The sequence below is a fragment of the Vipera ursinii genome, assembly GCF_947247035.1.
Source record: "Vipera ursinii genome assembly, chromosome: 1".
Lineage (NCBI taxonomy): Eukaryota > Metazoa > Chordata > Lepidosauria > Squamata > Viperidae > Vipera > Vipera ursinii.
The window spans coordinates 149,263,697-149,278,583 of NC_139512.1; the positions used below are offsets into that span (position 1 = coordinate 149,263,697).

The 14,887-nt window shown below is 36.0% G+C and overlaps 1 protein-coding gene across 3 annotated transcripts in view; it reads left to right on the forward strand.

The window, feature by feature from the left end:
* The window catches only part of TANC1 (tetratricopeptide repeat, ankyrin repeat and coiled-coil containing 1), a 184,876-nt gene that overhangs the window by 83,933 nt on the left and 86,056 nt on the right, over positions 1-14,887 (forward strand). For 2 of the 3 annotated variants that reach the window (XM_083350432.1, XM_083350433.1), the window contains one exon: positions 4,803-5,003. The exons of the other annotated variant lie outside the window; for it this stretch is intronic. In XM_083350432.1, the coding sequence (XP_083206558.1) occupies positions 4,803-5,003 (201 nt within the window). The remainder of the gene's footprint in view (positions 1-4,802; positions 5,004-14,887) is intronic. 3 annotated transcript variants of the gene reach the window in all.

Below are 14,887 nucleotides of genomic sequence, written 5' to 3' on the forward strand. Positions count from 1 at the left end.
GATTGTATTTATTCACATCTTCAACTTTTTCTCCCCAAACTCATCCACAGTTCTTCTGCTATCACCATTCTATGGAACATAACCTGCAATTCTCATTGATCCTTGGATTCTTACCTACTTACTTACTTATTTACTTGTTCGTACATACATACATACATACATACATACATACCACCTATCTTGCTATTTGGGACAACTCTAGGCAGTTACAACATAGATGACATCAATACATACTTTTTAAAAAATGTTTTAGCCTTTTCATTCATAGTAAACTTACACCTTTATTTTTCTACATGTATTTATCAGTTCTACTGCATAAAATCAAACCACCGATTAGATCTGTTACATTCTTTCTGTTTGACTTTGTTTTAAAAACACACAACTTATTTATTTTCCTTTTTTTAATTAATTCATCTTCTTTACTACTTACTCCTCTTACATTCCGAAACAGAATCTTCCATAGACCATACTTGTCACAAATGGGGACATACCGGTTGTTGCTCTCCTTTGTGGTCTATCATGTATAATTGGGGTTTTCACTTGACACATTTTAATAAGTTTAAAAAAGGTCTAGACTAGTCTACACGCTTTAGTCATACCTATGCTACATGCAACAATTTTGCTAAAGGAAAGTACATATTTTCTCCAAGGATATATTCTATTCTAGGCAAGATAGGATCTCAGATCTAGAGACTGTCTTGTAAGCCAATGTATTGTTGTTTGCTTCCCACCAACTGGGAGGTAACATGATATTCTGGGTACCGATACACACTAAGGAAAACAGAATTAAATTATTTACTACTGCAGTATAATAATACAGCTTTTACTGTTAGAGAGAATATAATTGGAAAAGTGGACAAACATGTGTTCTGTTTAGTGTCCAGAATATATACAGCATTCCTTTAAATCAATTTTTTATTAACGGCTGTTCAGTCTTCACTAATCACTATTTTGGATTGTAAGACCAGGAAGTGTGATATAGGATATAGTTTTGAGGTGTGAAATAACTATTTTTGTAACAGATATGCTCTAAAAATAGAAGCGTAAGATTAGTTTTTATTTGCTGTCTTCCTGTTATTTCCAGAATTGCATATTGCATAAATTTAAAATTATTTAATATTATAGTGGAGGTAAATTAAACATAAAGCTAAATGCACAATTAATAGCTACATACTTTTTTGGCAAAAATAAAATTACGTGGAGAGAAGTTAAAATATTTTTCTGATTGGTATGATAAAAAATGAAATTCTTGCCCCCTGCATTATATTAATCTGGAAGAGAAGTTTACCCCATTTTTCAGAGGGGTGCTTCTAGAAACTTTATATAAGAGTATTCAAGTAAAAGGAATAATTTGTATACAGGGACTGGGATTACTCATCAGGCTTATATACTACCTTGAGTTCCTGAAGGAATGTCTAATATAAATCTAACAAATAATTATTTGTTGAATAAACCAGAACTGCTTCTGTTCACACCATGCTAAGCGATAAATCATGGTTTATAAATTACAGTGGCTAGTATTAAATATTGCACCAACGTTATGAATTAATATGAAACCATGTTTTCCTCCTATCTTCACGTTACTTTCAGATCGTTCAGCTCAATGTGCTTTTTTGTATTGAGTTATGCAAACCTACCTGGTTCTTTAAAATATGTTGCCTGACTCTTACTGGCATGTTAATAGAAAATATATTTTCCTTTTTAACCACTTGAGCATCTTAACCTGGACTCTCACTAGAGAAATATATTGTAATGAAGGAATTGTTTCAGATATTCAGCATAGTATATTTAGATGTTTTATATCTGCCCTAGAGATGGATAAGATAAGAAGAATGGATAAGATAAGAAGAAATGTTTGTTGCAGGAAATCCCCTGGCTGGCACCCAAAGACATAGCTGGGTGTAGACAATGGCATTCTTATCAAACAATGTTAATAATCTAGGTATGAATGACTAATTAGGGCTTTCATCCTGGATACTTTTCTCAGCCTAAAATCTTATAATTTTTATGGTATATTTGTGTAACTATTCTTAATTCCATATGAATTAGTACACTGAAGGCAAAAACTGTACTTTCAAATAAAGAGGGACATAACTGTGAAAACAATGATTTGTCTGGTTGTGAGCTTTTTTCCATACGTAGACACCACAGTCTAATAGAATTGCTGAACATTTTTAAAAGGATAATCTATGTAAAGAGAGCCTAATGAATTTGTGTGAGTTGAAAATTGAATTAGAGTCTGAGATCATGTTCTTAACTGCAGCATGGTTCCACAAGAATTGCAAAAATACACTGTTTATCTTTTTATAGGATATTTCAAATGTGCATGGGATGTCCTAATGCTACCAGAAATTCTATGGCTATGATTACCCATTTTTTTTTCTAAAGCAGGAAACTATTATTACTGGTTTCAATATAACTCAGATAAACCATTTCAAATTGTGCTTTAATATCTTTCTTTCTTTTAGATCTGGCAACCATCGCACTTCCTGGTTCTGATGAAAAAGAAAACAATGATTAGTAGAGGTTTCCCATTTTTAGTTATGCTGTGCTGAGGAGGGGACATAATTTTGGTACTCATTAATATCTCAGTTTATGGAACCAGTAGTAGTAGTTACACTGTGGTAATGGCTGCTCTTGATTAACAAAGCAGGACATATATTATAATATTTTTATTGAAAGAAACAGGAATATGCCATGAATCAGAGAAACTCCCTTGGGCCAGTGAAAAAAAGTTTGTGTAATATACAATTTTGGGGCCAGACTTTTAAAGCCCCCCCCCTTCCACCACCACCCCGATACTTGCACATGACAACAGCTCAATCTTGTTGCATAGCTGTTGCTCTTAACACAGATAAAAATGCCCTGATTTGAATAAAGATGAACATCATTAAGTATCCGTAGCTGGGCATAATCTTTACTAGGACAAATAAGGTCATACTGATTCAGCACCCAGCCTACAATCTGTAGCTTTGTGCTGACTTTGCCCAGCAAACTTTATGACTTAAACACAATTTTGGGACTTTTATATCTTGTTCCCAGTTATTTTTTCTAGCATCCTTCCTAACTGTAAAATAACAGAAAACTCAGCCTGTATATATTTTTCTGTTATTTTGGTTAGTTCTAATAAAGACATTTTAGAGACTTTGCTTGTTACTATTTGTTGATTGAAGTGAAGCTAAACAGAGTCTGAAAATAGGTGGGAAAAGCCTAATTTTGTTAATATCTGTATTTGAGGATGAGTTACGTAATTGTCTTAAAAAGTTTGTTTTTCCCTCTACTTCATCCTAATATAAATTTTCTGCTATAAAGTACTATTCAAGATGCAAAACATATAAACTTTATTGGCATGCATGTAATTAATGATTCAGTGGCTAGAAATTGGCAGCTGTAGGCTCTGATTCTGAGAATGTTCTGTCATTAATTCTATGAAATATACAGACCTAGCAACAAGATACCAGATCAGCTTTCCCCAACCCAATGCCCTCCAGATGTAGTGGGATTACTGGCAGATTTCAGCCTCAGAATTACTGGCGGATTTCAGCAAGAGAAAGTAGTAGAGTTGATGTAATTTGGAAAAACCTCTACTACAACATTTTGTTGCAAGGCTTCCAAGTTCTATTTATTTTGAAGATTTATAGTTGGTCTTTTGCAACAGACTGCTGTAAAACAAAACAAACTTTCCCACCTCCTAGCAGTTGATGAATGGAGACAGCATATCCTTCTCTTCAGTTCTGGCATCCTATGGCAACTGGCTCTTAGAGCCAAGTGTTCTTTTGAGGTTAGGGCAGCAAACTCCTTGCAGATGCTCTTTCTAAGTGTTTGGGACTAAGGATGATCAAGGAGCTTGTCTCCTTGCCATGACCTTCTTGTAAAAATAATCGGTGGCGTATAATTTTAAAATGCTACATCCAGCATGTAGAAATAGCTTCTTAATCTTAGTTTTTATTCTTTAATATAATTTTAATAGTCTTTTAATATTTTAATCTTTATTTTTATTTTTACTCCTTATTTATTACCAATAGAGCTAATGGTTTGGAAGAGTTGTATTTTTGTGTGCGTACCTCCAAATCAACGTTGACTCCTGGTGACTGCTTGGACAAGTCCCTACAGATTTCTTTGCAAGATTTCAGAAATGGTTTGCTATTTCCTGCTTCCCAGGGCTAAGAGAAAGTGACTGGCTCAGTTGGCCTTATGCCAAGGGCAGGGCATAATCACGGTCTCTAATCTAGTGCCTTAATCACTACATCTAACTGTCTCTCCCTAGGGATAATGTTACAACTGTACTATGAGAAAACAGATGCTTGTATTTAATTTAATTTATTTAATGTTTTTAATACTTTTGGTATTTATGTTTTTCACTATATGTCACTATATGTCACTCACAGTTGCTTTTCAGAGTGAGATGGATGCTGTGTAAATTTAATAAAAAAAATTTCAACTAAGCAGGACAAACAAGAACAGCAGCAGTAGTCCAGTTCCTAGCAAAAAACTTGGGATAGTTGTTTTCTTTTGACATTGTGTATTCTAATTCAGATGTAAGAGTTTTGAAACTGGTGTAGCAACATGATTTCAGTAGAAAACAAACTAATGTAATCTTTTTGTTCTAGTTCTTAGAACGTGAAGCAAAGTTTGTCCTGTTCATTGACTATTTCTGTTTCTAGTTCTCTCTTGTGACCGATGCCACTAAAATAAATTTTTGCTCTGTTGCCAGTGCATCAAAGAGATGTGTGTCTGATCAATTTTGTAGGACTTATGAGATTCATTTGCTAAGTAGCTTAATTTTTCACTGTTTGTTTTAGGTGATTCATGTTCAGAAAATGTACCGCAGATCATATCCACATCTGGCCACAGTGCAGATTTTCAAAGTGGCATCCAACCTGTATCTGAAGATGTCTACAGAATGAATTTGGCCAAAGGAGTTTCAGTCTCCTTGCCATCATCACCTTTGTTGCCTCGTCATGCTTATTTGATGCAGACAAGAGTAAGCAAAAAATCTCCAGGTAACTAGAAAGACTCACTTGCAGTTCCACACTATTTAATTAACAAAATAGTTTCCAAAGGCCATGGTTTAATTTGGGCTTAATTACTGCCATGTTGATTTTTACGGGGGTATCCTCCTTTTTGTGCCTCTGAATTAACACCTGAAATGAATTATCTCTACATTTTAACACATATATGTGGATGAACTGCTTGTCTGAAGTTTTTATCTTATATACATACCATAGTTGAAGAAGACATAATGCACTTTATTTATTTTTGGCACAGCATGATGTGTGAACCCATTCAAAGAAAAGTTGTAGTTTACAAACCATAGTTCTTGGCTGTTACATTTAGCACCAATTCTTGAAGTCACCTATTGTTTGAATAGATACCTTACATGCTAGAGGTGCCTACTTGGGTTCAGTGCTGCACGTTGGATGCTGCACTATAAAAAGGTACATATAAAATTAAAATTGATTTAATTTTACAATTAAAAAGTAATTCCCTAAGCATAAAAATTGGTATTACCTTTCAGAATACCAAGATTATTCCCCACATGTTGTAGGCTCTAATTAGATGGCTGGTCCAATTGGAAATCTGAAGATAGAAGCAGATAAAGTGATAAAAAGGAAGAAACTGAGCTTTGCAATTGTTACTCCTCCTAAATTTTGACTGCCTAATGGGTGATCTTTATAAGACCTTTTGAGGACAGGTATAAAGCTCCTGATTGGTCAGTTATCAAAGATAATTCATCATCTCAAATCCATGCTTGCTTGCTCAGTTTCCTTGGTCTACTTGGGCAGCTTGGAATTTTCTAAGGCTGTTGCTAGTAAGATCTTGACTCCTTCTCCAAAAAGGTCCAGAAGCTATTCTTGGTCCTGATTGACCTTCCTTCCTTCCTTCCTTCCTTCCTTCCTTCCTTCCTTCCTTCCTTCCTTCCTTCCTTCCTTCCTTCCTTCCTTTAAATGTTTTTCATCACTTCTGAACCATCTGCTAAGTTTGGATATGCATCTTATTTTTCACTCTGTTCCCTTATTTGGTAACTAAAAGTTTGTCACTAATTCCACAAATAAATAGAAAAACAGATGGCTTTGTTTCTCCATGCCATATTAATACCTGAAGCAGTATTTAAATTTTTCATCTTTAAAAAAATGATTAATAAATAAATTGGGTGAAAAAAAATCTCTATGTTCTTTTCCTACGGCAAAGCAATGTTCAGTATGTATGACTGAGTAGCACCCTCACGATGTGGTACAAATGTGTTAGTTCATCTGTTCTGCACACTTACGTGCTTAAAGATATGGGAGAAAGTTGAAAAGAATATTTAAGGTAATAGAATGAGGAATGGACAGGAAAAGATAGTTAAAAGAGCCCAGTCACATAGAGAATACTGCATGAAAGGCTTTTTGTAGCTTGTTGATGTAATTAGAAATGTATTTGGTAAAAATAGCTATAAGTGTGGCATATTTTGTCTTTGTAAAATAAGTGTGAAATCATTAAAAAGTGCATCTTGCATATTTACCTTGATTTTTCGCGAAGGAGAATCTGGCTATATTACTTTCCTAAAGCTCTTATTTCATACAGATTTTAGAAAACATGAACACTCAATTAATACAGCAAAATTGGGACTATATTGCTATGCCTAGATTTTGTCTGATTTATAAATTACTTGTCAAGTTAAATATGATTCAGAAAATGGAGAAGAACTGTTTGGTTTGGAAAGAACAACTCTTGAAATATCTCTTTGTAACAATAAATAGAATGTTTGTGTACATATCTTACTCAGTAAGTTGTATTTACTTACTTCCTTTTTATCAATATATTGGACTCAGTCCAATATAGTAACATCATTTTGATGTTGCCAGGCTAGAGTTCTAGGCATCTGCAGTAGTTTGCCAGGTGCTTTTTATCTTTAGTTTTTGGTTATTCTAAATGATCCTTCTTTGAGCACTTTATCTGTCAGTGTAAGGCAGACATGTCAAACTTGCAACGTCATGTGATGTCGTGCAACGTATTGGGACTGTTTTGCCATTGCCGGCAATGGGGTGGGCATGGCTTCCGTGTGACACGTCTGGCCCATGGGCCGGCAGTTTGACACCCCTGGTGTAAGGAGTAGCCAATGCTTCATATACAACAACATAGAAAGTTGATATGTAACATTTTTATACATGAGTGTAAGTACTGCTCTTTCTCAGTACAAGCACCAAGGAAGCTTTAATTGATTTCCTATGTAAGCTATTAAAATTAAATATTATCGTCATCCAGGAACTTAATTTAAAAATAGTTTTGCCTTAAAAGTTTAATATATTTTAAAAATCCAGCTGGAGTTTATTTTGGTTGATGCACTGTTATGAAGCCAACTGTAGGTTTCTTTTTAAAATCTCTTTTTCCTAGTAACAATAGAAAATATTTCCATTACATTCCCATTACATCCAATTTTTTTCTGACTTTTACAGAAAGATATATCAACTTGATTATAGTTAACTCCTGAACACACCCAAAAGAATATTTAGTAAATAAACAAAGCGTGACCCAATATTAGTGCTTAATGCTTTTGGGACTAAGAAGCTTAATTTTATTTTGAGATGAATACTGGCATAGTAATTACCAGAATGAAAAAATAGGTGGCATCCAGACAAATATTAAAAGTTCAAATTCGTAATGAATAATTAACAAAGAAAATGTCCAGTATAATTATTAACTATTTGAGTTACTTTAAAATTACAATCCAGAGACAATTTGGAAAACTATGGAGGCTTTACCGAGATTACTTTTGGAAGTTTTAATTTCATTTTGCTACATAGTGAAAGAAAATGATTTTTTAAAATTTATTTATCCAATTTCTATGGCTGCCCATCTCAGTCAATGACTCTGGGTAGATTACCATTCAAAAATATATTACAGTTAAAAATATTAGAAACATTTTAAAACAGTAAAAACAGTAAAACCAATTAAAACATCCAAATTAAATATATATAGGAGCAAGGTAGTGATAGTGATAGATCACAATTTTGAATAATTAACTCAGGCATTTATTGTTACTCATTTTATTTATACTGTGTGGTCGACAATAAGTTAATTGATTTTCTATTTACACATTGCCTGTGGAGGTACCAAGATGTATAAGTACATGTTCAAACATTTGATAGGATGCAGGTGAAGAAGGAAAAGACAAATATTAAACATAGTAATTGGTGACACCATGTGGACAACACTAGAATAATTTCTGGGTGGCTGAGGAAAAGGAATAATTGAAGAGAAGGACAAAGGAAATAATGGAACATAGAGTAAAGGATCAGCAACTCAAGGGACATTCAGGAGTAGTAACAGTGAGAATGTAGGAAATAGGTCAAGTGAGGGAGGGGCACAGCTTCCTCTTTACTCTTATCACCTTTCTCATTTGCAGTTTCCAAACTGTGAGGTAATGTTTATAATGCCACTTTAAAGTGTTTCATTCAAACATGCATGAAGTCAAAAGAGATTGCTGTGTTTCATATGTTTAATGGCATGGGTCAGGATTGTTTACGGGAGCACCTTCTGCCGGCGTCAACCTCCCATCGTCCTGTGCACTCCCACAGAGAGGGCCTCCTCAGGGTGCCGTCAGTGAGGGAATGCCGACTGGCGGCCCACAGGGGGGAGAGCATTCTCTGTGGGCACGCCGGCCCTATGGAACCAACTCCCTGTTGAGCTCCGGATGGCTCCCGACCTTCGCTCCTTTCGCTGCGACCTGAAAACTAGGTTATTTGAGCTTGCCGGCCTGGACTGAGGGATTGGGATTTTAATTTTTTTTAATTTTTAAACTTTTAGAATGTGTTTTACTTATTAGGGCTAATTTAATTTAATTTATTTTAACTTTGTATAGTGTATATTGTATATTGTGTTTTAATTGCCCTGTACACCGCCCCGAGTCCTTCGGGAGAAGGGCGGTATATAAATCCAATAAATAATAATAATAATAATAATAATAATAATAATAATAATAATAATAATAATAATAATAATAATAATACCTTCTCAACAAGAGTTCATAACTGCAATGAAAATGGATACTGATAGATTCACATTTGCTTCAGTGTTTCCTGTAGTACTATTTCTATTGTCTGTGCTATTTCTTTTTGGCCAACCAAATTTTATGCCAATTCATTGGCCAGATGATCTAAATACTTACTTTTTTGTTTTGGGATGAACCTTGGTTCTACAGCTCTTTTTTATATATGGCATTTTTAGCAGATGGAAAGTAAATTAAGATTTTTGAAGGCAATGTTGACTGTTTTCGAAAGCTTTATATTTTCCCATTACAGCTGTATCATTCTGAATACTTCTAAAGTTTTCATTTGCCAGGGTTTGCCCTTAAATTTGTGGTTAGACGTTCATGACAATAGTCTGCAGCTTTTGTTTGTTTTAAACATTGCTGTGATGTCTGGTCTATAATGATTTCAGCAATACGTTTCCATTGTTCCTATGATAATGAAACTTTGGAAGGAAGCGTCGTCAGACAGAGGCTTAGGATCTTTTCAGGCTGTAATGTTAATTTTACCCTCTTTTGTTTATTACTCTAATCCAGATTCTAAATGGCCGTCCTCTCATGATCTAGTTTACTGCATCTAATTATAGCATTACTTGGCACTAAAGAACAGAAAGGAATTGTCTTTTGAAAGGAAGTGGTATGAATGTTAAATTATGATTATTAGGGTTACTCCATTTTCATTTGGTCTTGCTGCTTTTATTTATGAACAAAAACTTATCAAAGTAGAACCCTCTACTGGTATTTTTATATTTAAATATTTTAGATTTATATTAAAATCCTTGATTTTTAGATTTAAAAAAGACTTTTTCTGCTGCATATCCCTTGTATTGAATATAGAAAGCTTACTGAATCATTTTGTTAAACATGTTTGCCTCTTAAATATTGATACTCTTACCCCAGATTACTTCCCTGTTAAAACTTTTTAACTGTGCTGCCAGTCACAAATAATCTACTTTGGCTCACTTAAAAATTATTTAAGAGGGAAGTAATGTTTACTATTAATGGTCTTAGTTCATTTATTGATACTGAGTATACTGTATTGTAAAAGAAGTGTATTTGAAAGCCAGGGTGGAGTTGATTTATATAAAAATAGTTTATATCCTGATTTAAGGTACCGGACTACAGGATTTAGTTTAATGATTTAAACCAAGTTTCTCAAGCTGTGACCAATGGAACCCTAGGATTCCATAAGAACCTCAGGACAGCAACAACAAAAGCTCACTTGAACACAGACAATTTTCTGTCACTTGAGTGTTGCCTCTTGATCAGGTCCTAAAAAACTACAGGTAGTCTTTGTTTAGCGCCTGTTTGAAGTTATAGTGGCACTGAAAAAAGTGACTTACGGTCTTCACACTTACAACCGTTACAGCATCCCCATGGTCATGGTTAAAAGTTGGGGGGCTTGGCAGTTGGCATGTATTTATGACAGTTGGAGTGTCCTGGGGTCATGTGAGCACCATTTGTAACCTGGCAAATTCTCCATGGTCAATTGGCCATGGTGAGTTGTCCCATGGCGAGTTGGCTGCAGCGAGCTCTCCCGTGGCGAGTTGCCCGTGGTGAGTTGTCCCATGGCGTGTTGGCTGTAGCAAGTTCTCCCATGACGAGTTGCCCATGGTGAGTTGTCCATGGTGAGTTGGTCACGGCACGTTGTCCTAAACCCTCTAGCTTCTTACACTGTTTCCTTTTATCAGAGGCTGAAGGAACTTTCTTATTTTCCCTTCCTTAGTATAGCTGAGTAACTGAGGAAATCCCTCAGTTGCTTTTCCTCTAGTTCAGGGTTCCCCAACCCCCAGTCCGTGGACCAGTACCAGGCCACGGCATGCCAACAACTGGGCTGGAAAAACTAGGAAAGCCCCATCCACAGCATGCAGGCAGCATGCAAAACCACACCCCCTCTGGTCCGTGGAAAAACCTCTCTCCACGTAACCGGTCCCTGATGCCCAAAAGGTTGGGGACCTCTGCTCTATTCAGAAGGGGGAAGGGTTGAATAACTTCTCTGGATCCCAACAAACAGGTGTAGATGTTTTTTATGTTTCAGATCTTTGCAACTTAAGTTACTTCTGGTGGAGCTCATTTTCAAGTTACTATCATTGGCCTATATCTTTTTGCTACTTCTGTGTGTAAGAAAATAAATATTGCCATGTTTAGATTAGTTACTATTAGGTGGAAGAAAATAGTAGGCTGCAACTTTTTAATATGAACTTGATTGACTGCCAAGATGAAATACAGCATAAAAACTATTTTTATTTTACACATGGGATTGGTATGAGCTCAAGCATGGTATATTACTGAAATTTAAAACTGTGTGCCATTTTTTAAAAAGAGCAGTTTATGACCCAGAGACAATACAAAAACAATCTTCCAGTAAATTCAGAATAAGGACAATTATGAATAATTTAATTTGAAAATCCACTGGAGTCCCTGCAAGCAAAGTCATGATTAATTAAAGTGGTGCAAAACATTTCAGACTGAACCATCTTAAACTTGAAACGTTGCATCTCAAATACACAATACCTCATATGCAAATTGGACATTTTGAACATTTTGGAGGTGTTGAGCTGAAGTGTTTCCCTACTTGAAACAATGTCGTTCAAGTGTTCAAGGTGGCATATTTTGCATTCAAAATAGGCTTCTTCACAGCTGAACTAGGGTATTTTGAATTTGGAATGCTTGTATTCAGTGTTTTGCATACTCCCATTAGTAAAATTCTTTTTTCCCTATCTTGTATTTTTATGCTGTACAGGGTCTACTAAGGAGATGAAACTTTTGAATTAGGTAGCCTTTTGCACATAGTCAACCTTACTCTCTGATACATCCAAAATAAGCAATAATACTCCTTTTTTAAGTTCTCCCATCCCTCAGGAAAGGGTGTTATTAGTTGAGATATTGAAGCTGTAGGTCAGACATGTCAAACACAAGGCCCGGGGGCCGGATCCGGCCCGCAAAGTGGTTTCATGTGGCCCGCGAAGCCATCCTGGAAACAGTGAGGGAACGGCCCCCACTGCCTTGGCCCTGGCCCAGAGACCCTCCTCCTGCCAGAGACCCTCAGATCTGTCCCACTCCTGCCCACGCCCCCATAGGCACCCTTGATGCGAACGATGTAGAGCTGGCCATGCCCACCCAGTAGGCCATACGCACTCTAGCCACGCCCACCCAGTAGGCCACGCCCACCCTGGCCACACCCACCCGGCCCCCTGAGGGCAACCACACTGCTGATGCGGCCCTCAATGAAATTGAGTTTGACACCCCTGCTGTAGGTGGTTTATTGTTGAGTGTAGTGGAAATGTTACCCAGTGAAAATATGGTTAGGTTTAAGAATAATTCTACTGTATTGGAATCTTGCCTCTTCCTAATAGTAAGCCCATTTGGCTTCAAAAATCCAGGATCACTATAAATTAACTATGAAACAGAAAATAATGCAAATAGGTTGAACTGCAAGGAATTGAAATTAAGTCAATAAACACTTTGCTGATTTTGTTTTTATAAAAATACCTCCTAAAAAACTTTTAAAGAAACAAAATAGATGATTAAAGACATGTAAACTATACCTTTTTTGCTCAGAAAATATAGCTTTTAATCATGAAAGTAGTGAGATGCTAGAGCTGTTAGACTGCTTTCTGATCAGACTCCGGTACAACACAGAACTGTTCTAGGTAAGTGAATATATATACAAAATCAATATATTTTTATCATACTTGTCTCTTATCTAGTTTTATGTATGTTAACTATACTTTCAATATACCGTATTTTCTGGTGTATAAGATGACTTTTTAACCCATGAAAATCTTCTCAAAAGTCAGGGGTCGTCTTATACGCCGGGTCCTGAAACTTTAGGGACAGGGCTGGCTGGAAAACCTGGAGCGGATCTCCCATTTGGTCTGCGCAGGGAAAGCTTTAGAGTGAATTAGGAAAATTTTAATCCACTTGCACTGTTTTATGTTTACATGTTTGATGACAAACAGCCTTATGTTTATAAGTGACAGTTTTCCTACTAAGTACCTGCATGTTATAAGCATTTGAATTAAATTACCATATTAAAATCAAATCTGATGTTTTTTAATTTTTATTTGGTGTGCGTTGGAAGAGGGGTAGTCTTATACGGCGAGTATAGCCCAAACCCTATAATTTAACAGGAAATGTAGGGGGTCGTCTTATACGCCCAGTCATCTTATACACCGGAAAATACGGTATCTTCAATGTTGCTTCTTGTGGCCTTTTCTTTTAATTACTGGTCCTTCTAAGTCTAGGGTAAGGTTTTCTCACTCTGAATGGCTTGTACAAATAAACATTAACAACAGTTCATTCAGTGACTGTTCAAAGTTACAGCGGCACTGAAAAAAGTGACATATGACCGTTTTTCACACTTATAACCATCCCAGCATCCCTGTAGTCATGTGATCAAAATTCAAATGCTTGGCAACTGATTCATATTTATGACGGTTGCAGTGTCCTGGGATTATGTGATCCCCCTTTTATGACCTTCTGACAAGCGAAGTCAGTGGGGAAGTCAAATTCATTTAACAACCGTGTTGCTAACTTAACAACCGCAATGCTTCACTTAACAACTGTGGCAAGAAAAGACATATAATGGGGCAAAATTCACTTATCTTCTCACCTAGCAAAAGAAATTTTGAGCTCAATTGTGTCGTAACTCAAGGATTACCTGTATTTTGAAATACATGTCCTTTCACAGTAATTCTTAAGGCTTCAGCCTTGTTAAACACGTGAAAAAAGTATGATTACATAAAAAGGGTATAACCTGCATTATTTCATGTTAGAGTAGTAGAGTCTAAGCTGCAAGCGTGAATAGATTTATAAGGGGAAAGTTCCATTGAAAATAGTGGAATTTCATTCTTCACTTCAGTTGCGATAAAATTGATTGTGACGGCGTTTTGATTAGTCGCTTGATATATATTTATTAATTGATCCCTTTTCATTTAAGCATGGAAGATGTAACAGTTAATAACTTGGGCAGCTATTGGAAATTAGATGCTCTTTTCATACAAGTTGGAATATTATTTTTACAGTGCATTTCTTACTAATATTGACAAGCAAGAAAATGTTTGATTGGCCTAATTTGAGAAAAAAATTCTTTGGCTTAATTTTCCTGGCATAACCAAGCTTGCTTGTTAGGACTATTGCAAAGTGGGATATAGCCAACCTTTAGAATAAAAATCACATTCTTTCTGAAGAAACAAGGATTATAGCTAGGTGCTGCTGCTGAGATAGCTAGATAGCAGTATGAATGATTGCAAGCAGTGTCTGTTCTTGAAGAAGAGAATTGGACTTTAGCTCTTATTTCAAGCATACAGGTGAAACTTGAAAAATTAGAATATCGTGCAAAAGTTCATTTATTTCAGTAATGCAACTTAAAAGGGGAAATTAATATATGAGATAGACTCATTACATGCAGAGCAAGATAGTTCAAGCCATGATTTGTCATAATTGTGATGATTATGGCGTACAGCTCATGAAAACCCCAAATCCACAATCTCAGAAAATTAGAATATTGTGAAAAGGTGCAATATTTTAGACTCTAAGTGTCCCAGTCTAATCAGCTAATTAAGCCATAACACCTGCAAAGGGTTCCTGAGCCTTTAAATGGTCTCTCAGTCTGGTTCAGTAGGAATCACAATCATGGGGAAGACTGCTGACCTGACAGTAGTGCAAATACCATCATTGACACCCTCTATAAGGAGGGAAAGACTCAAAAGGTAATTGCAAAAGAAGTTGGATGTTCCCAAAGTGCTGTATCAAAGCACATTAATAGAAAGTTATGAGTGTGGAAGAAAAAGGTGCACAAGCAGCAGGGATGACCGCAGCCTGGAGAGGATTGTCAGGAAAAGGCCATTCAAAAGTGTTGGGGACTTTCACAAG